The 15,954-nt window shown below is 36.2% G+C and overlaps 2 protein-coding genes across 5 annotated transcripts; both read right to left on the bottom strand.

Moving 5' to 3' along the window:
* Positions 1–2,324: 2,324 nt before the first annotated feature.
* On the bottom strand, positions 2,325–7,968 carry LOC143460657 (turripeptide Lol9.1-like). 3 transcript variants are annotated; one of them, XM_076958255.1, is made up of 3 exons: positions 5,330–7,968; positions 2,870–2,965; positions 2,325–2,726 (listed from the first exon to the last, which is right to left on the bottom strand). In XM_076958255.1, the coding sequence occupies exons 1-3, from the start codon at positions 5,410–5,412 to the stop codon at positions 2,645–2,647; spliced, it is 261 nt and encodes an 86-aa protein (XP_076814370.1). In that variant the 5' UTR covers positions 5,413–7,968; the 3' UTR covers positions 2,325–2,644. The 3 variants fall into 3 exon arrangements, with proteins under 3 accessions (XP_076814370.1, XP_076814369.1, XP_076814371.1); XM_076958254.1 differs by lacking the exon at positions 5,330–7,968 and adding an exon at positions 3,049–3,348 and having other exon boundaries at positions 2,330–2,726; XM_076958256.1 differs by lacking the exons at positions 2,325–2,726; positions 2,870–2,965 and adding exons at positions 4,710–4,959; positions 5,110–5,202.
* A 222-nt stretch (positions 7,969–8,190) lies between these two features.
* On the bottom strand, positions 8,191–15,211 carry LOC143460656 (proline dehydrogenase 1, mitochondrial-like). Of its 2 annotated transcripts, XM_076958253.1 has the most exons (13): positions 14,730–15,211; positions 14,438–14,545; positions 14,026–14,158; positions 13,684–13,810; positions 13,116–13,197; positions 12,945–13,049; positions 12,327–12,491; positions 11,927–12,166; positions 11,555–11,718; positions 10,818–10,928; positions 10,567–10,658; positions 9,944–10,175; positions 8,191–8,326 (listed from the first exon to the last, which is right to left on the bottom strand). In XM_076958253.1, exons 1-12 carry the CDS (start codon positions 15,174–15,176, stop codon positions 9,964–9,966), a joined length of 1,986 nt encoding a protein of 661 aa, XP_076814368.1. In that variant the 5' UTR covers positions 15,177–15,211; the 3' UTR covers positions 8,191–8,326; positions 9,944–9,963. The 2 variants fall into 2 exon arrangements, with proteins under 2 accessions (XP_076814368.1, XP_076814367.1); XM_076958252.1 differs by lacking the exon at positions 8,191–8,326 and having other exon boundaries at positions 9,050–10,175.
* Between the last annotated feature and the right edge of the window lie 743 nt (positions 15,212–15,954).

Here is a 15,954-nt window from a genome sequence, read left to right as displayed (position 1 = left end):
AAACTACTTACGGTCGTCAAGGAACGCGCGGGCAACGCTAACGATATGTCCACACCAGCAAATATCATATCTGACGCGACAGTGGGATTGCCAGGTGCCGTCAGAGCGCTTATTGTGGAAAAAAATCTGAAAAAAACAATACAACGAACACGACTTAGGACTGTTTCAGCACCTGCAAATCCACGGAACTGCACAGATTTAGAAATACCTGACTCATACAAACATATTCTTTTAGATGATGCTAAGGGGTCTGAACTTTTTTGCAGTATGACTCGGGAGCTGAAGAAAATAGGATATTAATTTTTGGCACCGAAGAGAGCAAAAGAGTACTAGAATTATCAGAAAACTGGCAAGCTGATGGGACGTTCAAGGTTACCCCGCCAATATTTTCACAGGTTTACTCTATCCATGCTTCACGACATGGCGACCTTGTCCCAGCGTTTTACTGTTTACTACCGAACAAAGCACAAGAAACATATGAGCGGTTATTTCGCGCAGTGTGGCAACTGATACCAAATGCACATCCAACAAGTTTTTTGGTTGATTTTGAAATGTCTGCAATAAATGCAATTCGGATGGTGTTTGACTATGATGACCTCACAGTAAGTGGTTGTTTTTTTCATTTAAATCAAAATGTTAGGAAGCACATGCAGAAAATCGGACTTCAAAGAAGGTATCAAAATGATCCAGAATTTGCACTACTGCTGCGTCACATACCGGCTTTGGCATTTGTTCCAATACAGCATCTAATTGAGGCTTTTGAAACATTAGAGGAAGTTGTGCCTGATGAAATGCTTCCGCTTCTCGACTACTTTGAGTGTACTTACATCGGGCGTCGCTTTCGGGCTCGCCGACGAGACCCGCCATATTCACATGACTTCTGGAACGTCCATGTTCGGGTGTTAAATGGCGACGCCAGAACCAACAACAAAGTTGAAGGTCACCACAATCTAATAAACAAGATGTTATCAATGCAACACCCAACCATTTGGAAATTTATAGAAGCTTTGAGGAAATTGCAGAACATAAACAAAAACAAGATTGAGGCGCTCTGTGCCCAAGGCCCTCCTGCCAAAAGGGGAAAATATAAGGATCTGGATGCGCCACTTAAAACCATCGTTGAAGATTTTGCAAACCGTGACATATTAGATTTTCTCAGAGGCATCGCCCACAACCTACAATTTGTGCAATAAACTTCCTTATTTGTCAAATAACTGTTTGTGTAAATTTTAGTGCCCTTATTATGTAGTGTCATATGTGTTTTGCAGCGAAGTTGTTTTAATGTATTACTCGTATTTCCGGAAGTCTTTTTGTTTATTTAAATAAATGTTTCAATTTGTATTGAAATAAAAATAAATTTTGTTAAAAAAACGAAATAATTACAAACAAATATTTGCTTTACATCTAATATACTACCATCAACTTAAACACAATAATTCAGCACTTGCACGGTCAATTTACCTCACGGTCAATTTTGATTCCAGTCAGTTGGTTCTAGGTCAATTTACGTCACGGTCAGTTGTCCCCGGTTAGTTTGTTCGCGGTCAATTTCACACGGTTAATTGTCGTAGAACCATTTATAACAGTAACATTGAGCTAATTTTAGTTACATAGCTGTCCATTAATTTGCCTTCATGTGTTTTCTTTACAACTGCTTTTTTACATGTCCATGTAGACTTGTAGAGCTATGTTAACATTATCGACATGCTGCCTCAAAACTTTTCTTAACATTGTGATAGGATAGAATATAGTATCTAAGTTTTACTATTCGAAGTCATTCTTATAACATTGCCAAGCATTGTACAAGTGCACATGCAATTTTTTGTTTGACTATCATTATGTATTTTTTTAATATTGCTTGTGCAATAGTTTTTCCTTGGGCGCTTTTAAAAATACTATTACCTTACTTAAGTAGGAAATTTAGGAAAATTGTCCAAATGTGCGCGTAGAAAATGAACCTTTAAACTCATTAGACATCCAAGTGCTTGATAAGAAACCAACATGTTTTCTACAATATTTTGGTAATCCGGATCTTTAGTATTTCCAAGAAATTTAGATACAACTTCGGTGAAAGAGAGCCATGCTTTTTTTTCCACATCGGTCATGGTAATAAGAAATTGGGGGTCTTTGGTGAGTGTTCTGTTCTGTTTAATGTTTCTATTGTGTTATGTTTGTAGCCTAATTTGTCGCTAAAGCGATTTCGGTGTTTTATGTTTTAATTGCGTTTGCACACAGCGGTCAATCATTCGGTCACAGCTTCTCTTGACAAGCGCACGTGCTGCTTTCAATTTAGTTTTGTGTTAAATTGCTGCCATAAGTAACCTGAGTCAACACACCTTTCGTTGTAAAAGCGCTTGATATAAATAAATCTTCATATGTTATCGTCATATGTCATACGTCAAACATTACATTCTACACATTGCCAACTTTTTTAACGCAATTCGTTTTCATATAATTTTCTTATAAAGCATCCTTCAGCCTTTGCAAAGAAATTCCAATTATATCAATTGACGTGTTTATACCAGATTAAAGTTTGCCAAAGTCAATCACAGTTATTTGTACTGTATATCTTGCAATTATGTAGAGTAAGTAAACACGAGTTAAATGTAATGTTGACACTTCACAGTATCTGGAACAGTTGTGGTCAGGCATGAATTCCACCGCCAGCGCATAGCAAACAATCGGGGCAGGTTTTCGTTGGGTCCGTCGCCTCCCTGATGTCCTCCCTGCAAAAAAAATCAATTATTTCGTGAGAATACTACCGTCAAATATAAATTAACCATATAGTTTAAGTTCGAAACATAATCCATATCATTCTTGGGTAAAAATTTCATACAAACTGCATAAACAACAAGATATAGGAACACACCAGGGCGAGTTGCAAGCAGCTACTCCTAGTGTACAATAGTTTGAAAAGATGACGCCGTTGTTGCCGCACACTGGATCGTAGACAGCTGGACAAATTCTAAACAAGTGCTTTAATTAGCATGCTAACGTAGCTGTGTTAAGTTTTTGTTACACTTAGTTTTGCACAAAATATTAACTTACTGAGGGCATGATTCAATTGGTATTCCCATACATCTAAACATAAGCATACACAAAACGAGCACTTGAAACACGGCAAAATAAATTTGTTTCATTGTTGGTATCAAAACCTTCTTTAATTAAATCTTACACTTAATACGTTTGCCTACAAATATTGCTGAAAATATCTATTAAAAATTTGTCATATAGGCATTTAGATTTACAATTACACTTCGAAACTATATGCTTTATACGACCCAAAGCAACTAATGACTGACAGTAGTTTTAGCGCTTTTTATATTTTATAGATGTTTTTGATCACGTGGTTACAACATCGAAACTGTCTGCGTTTCTGACGTGTTCAATTGATGTTTTTTTTTCAGAAAGCAAGCATTCTCCATCAAAGTTGTTTTTCTAGATATATTTTTCGTCTACCTACTCAACGAGTAATAGTTTTTGTTGATGTCCTACAGTATATTAAACTTGTTTTGTGCAGGTGTCGTCATTTTAACTGTTATCGGAAAACTTGTAGTCGGTTGAAATGCTCATACAACAAGTTTGCAAATATTTAGCAAGTGGAAGCCGCTTTGTTTGACAATGGCGTATATAACAATGAGTGCTGACTTATCTACGTAATAAACTGGCGCAATATAAACTTGATGTAATAATAAAGGTTGTGACTCATAGTGATGATCCACAACGTGATTCATAATTTCAAAAAATATTATAAAGTGTTTGGTCAAATGTTATTATTTATGGAATTTTGTTTTCCTTGAAAAGCTGAAATTTAGTGCCATTGCAAGGGACCGCTCGCTCAAAAACAAATGTCACATCCAATCATATTTTGGGAAGGCTTATTTGTCGACCCAACCGCAACACCAAAGAAGTTACCTACTGAGTAATGACAATAGGCCTATAAAGGAACGATGAGATTTTCAGAATTACATAATGGTAACCTATGGTTTTGTGCTGCAAGGTGTAGCGTAAGTCATTTCGTTTCATAAGTCATTTGAAAGGATAAAATGCAGTATAATAGTTGTATCGTCTAAAAAGCATTTAAAATAAATTATATATGCACCATGGTAAGACATGTTTTGTTATAACTTCGATACCGCCTATGGACTGATCGAAATAAAAACCTGCATTTTTCTGAGCGTTGATCCAAAATCTCGACAATAAGCAAATATTAGGACTGTTCGAAGGTGCTGGCCACTTTAGCGTATTTAGGGCGAAGGAGATAATTAAGCCATACTCCACCACGAACCCAATTTTTGAGGGCCATATACATAGGTGTTTTACGTCTTCATTCGTTTTCGTTCATAGCATTTTCATGCTTGTACTTGGGCCTACTTATCGACTAGCACATAACTTAGAAATATAGGCCTATAATAGTATTTTGTAGCTTACAGCGTTTCAAAATTGTACAACATAAATTGCTAGCAACCAGTTAATCAAAGTATTTTTAGGTTTAAAAACATAAAATTATGTCGCTCCGTGCATTTTAAACCGGGTGGACAAACGTGGAATTTTAGACCTCGCCTTAAACACTCGTTCCCCCCTCCTCAATGCAATCCTAACTCCGTCAGACGAATGTGGAATGCACAGACATTTATAATCACGATCACGTTTTTCTGGAACCAAACCAAGTTGCAAGTTTTGAGAAGCCAAACAACAACTACAGTGTACCAATAAAAGTTTTTATTTTAACTTGATACAGTTTGTCAAATTACATCAATTTGTAAATAGTATATTACATTTATTATTACAACTATTACATTTGTATATGCACAGTACACATTTTGCAATTATAATCACACCAGTCAGATGTATTAATAATTAATATTTTAAAGAACTGGTCAGATAGCCATGCCTCCGCCACACAGCTTACAATCGGGGCATTTTTTGTCTGGAAACTTCGCTTTCGTTATTCTCTTCCTGTTAAAAATACCCAGATTTTTGGCCGATCATACAATAGAAGATTATTACAGAGATACTTTATGTGATACCATATAACGTGACCGCATTTGACGGGCAGGTATGGATGTCTAAGTCACTCAAACATAGACAACAGAGTTAGAGACTCACTGTGTATGACAGGATGCTATCGCTAAAGAACATGAATTTGAGTAAACAACGCCATCGCTGCCACAGACTGGATCGTATACAGCTATGCAAACGCTGAAAGAGTATTTTAATCAGCTTTGGTACACGTGTTTAGTCTTTTATTCAGTTGATCCTAAACAATGTTCACAATCCATCGTTTTTTATGTCAACTTCTTTAATTCTTGAAAGAACATTGACTTACTCAGGACAACGTTGTACAGGGTTTCCCACACAAGCACACACAAGCATGGAGGATAGAATAAGGCTCAGATAAGTTGTCTTCATTGTTGGTATCAAAAGTTTCTTCAAAGGTTGACTTCAACCGCAGTTGCTAAATCTGCTTGCTGAAAACTTATATCTATGCATGTATCGTACCAATAAATTACAAACCAAAACATTGTATATACGGTATAGGCTGCTGTAACTTATTACAAATAAATCATAGCAAAGGTGTCCAAAATAAAACTTTCTTAGGTCTTACTATAACTACCTTCTAACGTAGGCTACTAAAACTAAATGTTTTTAAAATTTTTGTAAGCTGATTATAACTACTTACGATTTCTTGGTTACGTGATTTTTAAAATGAAAGTCTTTAGGCTGCTGCTCTGGTGTAATTTCTAAGATTAACGATTCGCAATAAAATCATTTTTACAATTTCTGAGTATCGGCGTTTTAGTTCAATTTTCATTTTACTAATCGCTATAAAAAAAGCTTGTAAAATCGGTTGTAAAACCTTTTCAACGCAAGCAAACACTTCATCGGATATACGACAACTTGCGAAGGTTTTAACCTTGTATAATTTGATCATTCAATTTTGTGGAAGGTGTTAGGCCTATAGGGGGGTTGCCATATCGTCCGTATTTCTAGTGTCTCGTTTTTGTTTGTTTTTTTTAGGAACATTGATTGCCTTCTCCTGTTCTGCACTGCTTAAGGTAGTATTCTTCTTTCGTATCCTACTCGTCCTTATTTTTTAGTTTAAACCGAGACCCTGCCTATAGGTTTGAAGAGCTAAACTCAGACTGAAGTTTTAAAAGAGCTATTTAATTAAAAAATTTTATATCCGCTTTTAATCAAAATTTTGCTGCAAAATTTTGATTTTCCAGTAATAAAGCTTGAAAATATTTTTCTAATCTGTCAAAACATCACATCGTTTGTTTATCGCCATTGTCTCTGTGACAAAAACATGTTTGGTTGAGTTAGCTGGAAACTTTTGCTAAAAATATACTGAATTGGCTTGTAACCTGGCACGAAAGCTTGTAGCCAGGTAGTTCAAGTTCATAAATTACCTATCCAGGAAACATAATCAGGGGAAATTACCCTTGTAGGCGACACAACGACGCGCAAATATACGCATGACGTTAACATAAATAAGGAATCGTCAATAATGACGTAGCGATTACAGTAAAGTTCAGAAATTATAGCCACTCGGTGGCAACATATGATTCAAACACGTACTGGTTTCTTTTTTGAATTTACTTCGGGTTTAATACGCGAGCTATAGCTGTCACTGGCAACTAGCAAGCTCATATCATCATTATTTTCATTCACGTTTTTAACCTTATACAGTAGATAGACATTGTTGCTTTTTCTGGGACATTAGGGCAGCATGGCTTCTATCAACTATGGTCTTGTTTTTTGTCCTCATCGCGCCAATTAATAAAACTAAAATAAATAAAACAAAGACACATGTAACGGTGAATAAGTTTTTAACGTCGACGCATATGCTTCGCGCTACAAACTTTTTTTAAATCGTTTACAACATCCGAACATTTTCAAAGCAAGGGCTTCTTTCAAGCTGCCTTCCAAAAACACTTGCGCGTGAGAAACTTACTGCCTAAGACTAACATTGCGTAAGATTTCCAATTATTCCGATGATGTTTTACTTAGTTTTACGAGAGTTTTTGCATTAGGTTTTTAGGTATTCCGAGCGTGGACATAAAATTATAGAGTTATAAGATACGACGAGGGTCGTTCGAAAAATGTTAAATGATTTGGTTGGAAATTGCAGTAGATGAAAGTATAAGAGCGTTGATTTTTTTGAATTCACTTGGCAAAGATTAATTAAGTTGGTTACCATTAATGTGGCTTACATCGTGTTGCGATCTCAGACTTGCTTTAAACGCGAGGTAATCAGTCCCGCAACTTTTGTATAGTATTAGCTATACTTCGAGCATATAGGCTGAAAGTAAAAACTTTATTATATACTGTATTTCTTAAACAAACATTTCATTGAATTTTTCAAATTAAGTAAGAAAGTTTGAGAATTGCATTTGAAACTTCGATTTCTAAATGCAGATTATACACGCAGCCTGACAATTAATGCTTTACCAAACCCACAAATAGCAAAAGTCCTGTCTTGGCATCGTAGATGCCTTATACTTTGTGATGCTAAATGCTCTTTCAACTTTTTATCGTTTTCTGAAATTTTGTAACTTTTTGTACTGTATAATAATTTTATTTATAAAACAAAATCAAAGTCACGTTTTGCGCATGCGCATCGCAGAGTACGTTTCTCGTCAGTTGCTTTCGGATAGAGCTTAAATGTCCAACTTGCTTATTATGGTTCGCAATAATAATGTCTGTGGCGACTTGAAACACAGCATCACGATCAGGCAAGATTCCATTAAGAAATATAATTTACCAGATAACAGCAAGTTTTAAGAAGACAAATGATCTTAACTCATATAGTCTATCTAATGATATTTTGAAGACTATATATTTCAAAAACTCCGTTAACTTCGTTAGTTTTAAAAACTTGTTTTAGAATCGACGTATCCCAAAATTGTACATACCGGTACAAAATAAGTCACAGCAGGATGTTTGTATGCAGAGCAGTCGCATCATTGCATTGTCCGTGGGTATTCAGTAGGAGCTTGACTATTTTTCAATCTTGAAATGAGCCAAGCTGCTAACAAGGCGGCTGGAATCTCCAGGATAAGAACAAATAAGCCCACTCCTCCAGCGACGTCCAACAGCAATTGGGAGTAAGATGCACATCCGGAGGTGAAAAGAGCCTCACCAGATCGATAGTGGGATGAATTTGAAAAAACAGAGGAGTTGCCATAGCAACTTGTCGGGATTGGACGGCAGTGATAGTCTCCCGGACCATTTACACCGCAGCAGCGAAAGGACTCTTCAATCGACTTCAGCGCCGGAAATAAGGGATCGGATTTCATGCAACCCGCGTTGCTGCTAATCACTGAAAGCAACAACATTTTCATGTCGTTAAATTTGATGAAAATATACACCAGGGTTGTGAGGAAGATGCCGAAACCTAATGAGTTTAAAATCAAACAGATGCTGAGGAGATATCTGTTTTCTGTCGTTACACCAAAGAGCCCAAGTACAGCATTTATAAGCAGCAAGCAAGCACCGACCAGCAATATAATAAATGCTCGACGTAAGACGACGCTATCACTGATAAGAATGAGTTGATATAAAACGTTTCTTTCCAGTAACGACGAAAGTGCGAAGATTCCGAGAAAGATTCCTCCGAAAAAAAACGAAAAATTCATTAGACAAAGAACGTATTTCAGCCATTTTGAACTGGAACGATCTTCCGGTTCAGTTAATGCTAACTTCTCTGAAAGTTCCATTTTTTTCGTCTTAATCGTAGTGCACTCTACAGCTAAACTACAGCCGGTAACTTTCAAGAAAATCTCACGATATGACACACCACCGGTTTTATAGTGTGACTAATATGCGTTCTACTGTAAATGCTTCCGCATTAAAACCATATGGGGTGAGTTAGGGCTGTTCCTTCACACAAATAAAGTTACTATGAGCTGTATACCTCCAGTTGTATCAGTACTTTGGCCATACGCTATAGTTAAGTTTAAAACTGACATCGCCGTACTTAAATTTGCAAATATGACTTAACTATTCAGGTCGTGGGTCACAACTACAGGATATTTCAAAGATCGCATTGCCTTGAGGTGAAACTCCGGATACCCAAGATTTCCAAACATAAACATCGTATTTATATGTAATACACCTTGACAGACCATGATTGCGTCATAGACAGAAAAGTCAGGAATTGGTGAGCGCGCACAAATGAAGATGTGCATATGATATGAGCGGTGTGCAGCATCACAATATAAAGGCGATGAGAGAAATGACGTAATGTGAAAGAGAAATAGCAAACAAAATGTATGTCATCACCGGCGTAAGAAACTACTAGTCGTTAAATACACAAAAATAATCACAAATAGTCGTAGCTACAACTATCAATAACTAATATCAACACGACATGCTGGACACGAAAAAGGTCATTTAACGACGTTGTCATGTAAATTACAGCACAAAAGTCAGTCATAACGTCAATATTAAAAACGATCTAATTACAAATAAGCTAATTTATAATAATTTAAAACGACTTGAAACTGCCTACACACGATAGTAAGATATCGGGACGTGTCCTACTATTTACAGCCACAGAGCCCTGAAAATGAGATTTTTAAAAAGCGAGAAAAGCATAGAATGAACAATACGAAGAAAAGAGTTAAAAGATGACCTCCTTAGACACAGCTCGAATCTTTCTATATGCAGACACAAAATTACGAAAATAATCTACAAGTCTGGCAAATGCATAGGACAAGCAAAAAACGCACATAAGGTACCGACATATAGTTAATCGCAATGAAAATCAACAATAAGTATTGATAAATATAGTGCGTGCAATAAATTCTTTAAAAGAAGTGCTTTAACGATAAATGCAAGAACAACATCGCTTGTAGGGTATTATTCGTGGCTTAACATGAAGTGGTATGGTCAAAGCCTCACCAAAAACGCAATATCAATTGCTCGCCGAACTCACCAAGCACAATTCCGCCCAGCCTATTCCGTCACGTGACTACGAGCGACTTGTGGCTTCGACAAGTGCATCATATTCTTGGCTCGACGCCAAAGCTCGCGTCGCAACATCTGACGCTCTTTCTTGGATGCGCTTAGAACGGATTTGTTTTCCTGTGCACGTCTGTGAAGATAGGGCAAGACGTCTGCTACGGGGCCGAAAGGGACGTATTTGAATGCATGGTGCCCTGCATGTCCTAGAAATGAAAAGATAAAGAAATGTTAAAACGCTCAAATGTGTAATAGCTATGGTGGAATTGAAACTGATTTTATAAATCATAACCATAATCACATGTCAACGCAAAATTAATAATCTTTCCTAAATTTGACAAAATGCATTTTAATTGTTTACACAAATTTTTATCCAAATCTTATGTGTACAATGTTGCTGTCGGCTGGCATTTGGCGTAACTATTTATAGACTAAAGCATTTATAGACAAATCACCACAAGACAGATTTGATTTATAAAACGCAGAATAACCAGACAAAATCACATAACGCAGTGGACAAGAAAGTGAGCATGATTTTCTCGCAGCAACGTTCGTGTTGACCATTTGTACATAATTGAAAATGAATTTTCAACTTACCAAGTGGAAACGTGATGTGGTCGCACATACCAAGTAACTGACCGAAATAAACTTGCGACAATTGTTCTGACGTCATGTCCAACTCTCGCATTCTGACAAAATAATTTTGCAAAGTTAGAGTTTTGGCCGCGTGCAAGTTATGATGAACGCGTCGTTGACAAGTGTGTTCTTTCTACTTGAAAATTAATGGTTATGTGCACAATGTACTGTACAGATATAATTCTAATTCTAACTGACTGTTAGAGACTTACGTTTTCAGTGCGTATTTCACGCTTTCTTCGTTATGAGTTGCCGCCATGATTGTGATATTGCCTTCGCAGAAAATTTCTTGCAGAAGAAAATTGAGGAGCTGGTTGTAATTGCTGAAAAAAATAGACCACTTATGACGCAATTTATTACTTTACAAAGCAATATACTGGGTTAAGATTTCAATAAAAACATTAAACGCACCCAACTTTTAGTGTTTTATTAGTGTCAGAGGTACACATTTTACAACGCAGCCAGGTTCTAACTAATTCTGCAAGTTTAACTTTGTTAAAACACAGTAATTTTAATCATTATGGAAACGTACTAACATCGCTGTTACAGTTACCAAAAATTATGCGCAAAAACAAGCTGTAAATATTCAATTCAATGGATGCACAACAGTTTATTACTGTGCAATAGTCACAAATCTGATAATAAAAAATCGATTTGAAAAGCACTTGAGTACCAAGAGGCCACATTAAGGGCTCGGTGGTAGTTGTTCAAACTAGTTCAAACAGGTTTTAAAGTAATTAATCACATTTACCAAAGTGGGCTCCGTGAAAACCGTTTTAAACTAATAGTCGTTTGCAAATAATTTCAAAGTTAATAGCTGCATTATCCATGCTATTAGGAGAACAATCATAAATTACTCGCAGTACTTAAATAATACGTGCTGGTGATTGGAAAATCTTGTCATGAAAGTATTAGCAACGTCATAATTTCTGACGGAAATTTAGCTCACCTGTTTGTTTCGTCATAATTAGATTGTATCGGATCATCATAATCAAACTCTTGAGCTCGTTCGCGCTCCTGGAGCATATAGGCACCTCTGACAAGCTTCAAACCAAAGTGGAATTGTTCCCGCTTTGAGAGCGCCAAGTCAGCCAGGACGTTGTCTCGAGCGTCCTGTGCGTACGAGGGCTTGTGTAAAAAGTCTAAACTCTTTTTAATCTTACCGAGATTTAAATCATAATAAAATGTGTAAGAGCGAAAGTATCATTTGTCTTATAGAAAACATGTAGTAAACATACGTTGGATAACTTCTGCATCGTGTACTTCGTACTTCAAATACATCATCAGCATTTACAAAAAAATTGGACTCAGTACCAAGTACCTTCAAGTAGCACTGGTAAGTGTTCATGATAACCGTTCGATCCTTATTAAATTTCCTCATCATTTCCATGGTGATGCGGCTGATTGCTGGTTGGAAGTAAGACTGCTCTGCATCGATCATCAACCGGACTCCTTTCTCGAGAGCGCTCTGAGCGAGCACGTCAACTCTCTGCAACATCCTCTTCATCTGGGCCTCTTCCGAGTCACTCAAGTTGGGTAGGAGCGACTGCTCTTCACCAGTCTAAGCAGTAGCCGGTTCATAGTCATTTTAATCATTTCATAGCTATCTCAATGATTTCAACTGAATATTCAAACAACAACTAGATTAGGTGGATGCAATAATAACTGAGTTGAAAAGAAATTTGACTTGTTCTCATGAAAAATACTTTGGAATTGCTTACAACTGGGTCAATCACGTTGAAGAGCTTTGAAAATTTTCGATTATCAGCAATTAATTCGTTCCAGTCAAGTAGATCGACAAATCCTGTGTCATCCCGATCCATCCATGTAAACCATTTTCTTGACTCGTCACGACTCATTAAAACTCCCAACTTCTCTGACTTGTTCTGACACATATAATAATCTTGTTTTTAAATTTGATTGATGAAGTTGTATCGTTTTCATTTCAGAAAGTTATTTCATTTGATCGTAAAGGTGTAGGTGAGAAGCACTTAAAGATTTTTGGCTTGTGAGCTACTTCTTAAATGGTGCAGCCAAAGTCATCCAGCGAAAATTAATAAGCTCTTCCACGAAATAATGAAAACGTTTAAGAACTTATGCTTAAAGTATACTTTCTAAATAATTATAACTACCTTTGATACAACTGCAATCTCTCTGATTTTAAAGCACAGTAAAAGTTAAATTTCATAAAAAGTTTAAAGACTAAAAAATTCAATGGTATATATGTAATCTACCCCAGACAGCCTTTGCTCTTGACCAATTGATCGGGATTGGCATATTGGGCACCAGCCCCCAACACATATTGAAACTAATAATAACAATGTTTCTAATAAAATCACCTCAAATCTTTTCAAATCAAATTTCCTGCTTACAATATCTCCATCTCTGCCAGAGTATTTTTGAAACAACTGTCTCGCTTTCGTTAATACTTCTGAGAATTGTAACTAAACAAAAGCATCATGTTAAAAAGAACCAGAAGAAGTAACCAACACACGAAAGTGTTAACTCACTAAAAACTGTGGTCGACCAAGAGCTGTTAATTTAATCGCAGCAAATCCTCCATCAGTGGCGAATTCTGCAGCATCAATGCACCTTTGATAAGCATAAGATTGTAAATACATACTGAAATAAATGTATCGGAAATAATCTAAAGTTGACTTGATCTAACATAACGTTCATATTGGTTCAAGATTGTTTTCTTATTCATAAGAAGGCAAACAACGTGGTGCATGGACAACAATGCACCTTTGAAAAACATTGTGTGTATATATATATATATACTGGATTTACGTTTTGAAATCATCTTAAATTGACTTCACCTAACGTAATGTACATGCAGTTAGTTATAGTTTGTGACACTATTTTTGTGTATAACAAGATAAACAACTCTGTGCAATGTGCATACAGTAATGATGAAATCTCATTCTTATAGGAGTTGAATCAAAAGTGAGTCATGTCATTTGTGTAAGCATTGCAACATGAAAACTTTATGTAGCAGCCAATCAAACTAACAACGCTAAGCTTGCCCAAGAGTATTTAGCGTATATACATAAAGATTAAAGACATGATGCTATTTACTTCAAAAATATTTTCATGTTCTCATCACATTTTTCTTCGCCCTCGTAGAAATAAGTTCTTGCACTGACAACTTTCTGACGACGATCCCCAAATTGTCGATGGGGTTTGTATTTTCCACCGCCATGTTCTGGAAAATTAGTAACTTAACACTTTTAGAAATCTATACGGAGACTGGGGTCAGTGCTAATTTAAAAACTTTTTGTTTGATCTGGTTTAAGCTTTCAAAACACAAAGTAGTCCTCTAACAAAGCCAAACATCAATCATTGTTCAACAATGTTCTACTTTCCATACATATACAGTACATTACACATGAGCTTAGCCCTTTGTAGCATTGTTTATACCTTCGTGGTGGTCGGCATCCGATGTACAAGAAGTCATTTCAAGATCCTTGGCCTTCTCTTCAGAGAGATCCTCCTCCACCCCATAATCTAAAATGGCACCCACTCCATTTTCTTGAAGTTTATTGATCACGGTCTAAGCAAACATTTTGATTAGTTCAAAACGTTTATTCTACAAATATTTGTACAGTGTTTTGTGAGCACATGCAAACTTTTTAATCAAATATATACACAAACCATAACTTTACAAGCAGCTAGCTCAGACAATTTACACTTATTATCCGTTTTAAACAAACATCAACTTAATATTTACAAAAAGTAATAGTAATAACAATAAGCAACACGTATTCAAATACAGTATATATTATACTGTTTATATTGTAGTATGTAATACGTAAACATTAAACAAGCAAACCTTTATTTCTTCTTGATTTTCACCGGCAACAAAATGGCCATAGACTGTGAGTTTCATAAGAGTCTTAAAAATCTTTTGGCCAAAAATTTTTTCCACATACTTCGCCATCTAAATGCAACATATTTACAACCTTTACATGTACAGTACAATCGGCATTTAACTTATATAAAAGTACTATCAGCATTATTTCAGGTACTCAAACCGCTTTATTTGTGATAAAATCAAGTTTAATTAATCTGCTCTAATGTCCTAAAGTTTAATATTGTTCCCTATTTGTTACACTGATACTTACATAAATGCCATTATCAACAAGAAAGTTAATTGTGCAAAGCTGAAATACCAGTGCAGCTCTCAATATTTCAAATGTTGATTTATTCATGTACGCTTTTTCAGCGTTTTCAAAATCTATATCCCATTGTTTTTCAACAAGTTTCTTTTTACTTTCAGAAACATTTGAAACACCAATTGTTTCAAAATTTCTCTTTGAATCACTGTGCAGCAGAGATGTAAAACGTAACATAAAACTTGCTTTCTTCAGTTGGCCGACTTCAGTGCTTCCTTTTTTGTGTACTTTTAAATTGTCTTCATTTAATCCTCGCCAAGGATTAAATCCACATAGCACTCTTGAGCTTAACCTGGTAGATAAAACACTTTGCAGTCTGGGTGGTTCCCGGAAAAAGAGTTGGCTTTTACGTGACACACCACATCTGATGGCACAGTTTAAGCCAACCTTATACATCGAATAGCAGCTAAACTAAACAAATGTACCTGGAACACACTGTGCAATTGTCATGGTAACAATGTTAAACTGGCAGCAAGCTACACTGTGCAGAATAAAACATAGCTCATTTATACAATATTCCCAATACAAGTTAAGAATGACATTAATGACGTCAAGTTGCCGATTATTTAATGCAAAACTGTTCAACGTAAAACCAAAACCAAAACCAACAAAAAGAGATTCTAACTAAAACTTTTGCTAACGTCTCCATAGCAACATACCGCAACAGACAATCATTCCATTACATGATTACAACATACGTCAAACAATACGCAATTTTACTGGCTTGTAAAATTGCGAGAACGTGACTCATTCGTGCTTGTAAACTAATTTGCGACTGAGCGCAGTCCAAAACAAACCGCCTCTTTCCTTTACCTAACACGTATCTTGTGTCCAGCCAAATGTTACATACAAAACAGATGAGGAAATGACAACCCAAAACTACCTATACATCGCACAAAACGCGCAAATGCGCCTATGCCACTTACTGCTTCCAGTAGGCTTAACTTGTAATATATACAAATGCTCTCTACAGTATACGATCTGCACGGTTCAACATGATTTCATGCGCACTGTCGTGTTACAGTGATGAACTTAATGACCCAAATGTTTTAAACATGCTCACATTATTGGACCAATGAAAGGCGATACGCCCACGATACTCCTCTCCAACTAGCCCGTCTATAGGTTAAAGTTTTTCCCTGTGAAAATCTTATCTCATCTAAAAGAAACGAAC

This window comes from Clavelina lepadiformis, chromosome 5, assembly GCF_947623445.1.
Source record: "Clavelina lepadiformis chromosome 5, kaClaLepa1.1, whole genome shotgun sequence".
In the NCBI taxonomy this organism is placed as follows: domain Eukaryota; kingdom Metazoa; phylum Chordata; class Ascidiacea; order Aplousobranchia; family Clavelinidae; genus Clavelina; species Clavelina lepadiformis.
The sequence above is the reverse complement of the archived record's forward strand: the minus strand, read 5'-3'. Positions and strand labels throughout refer to the sequence as shown.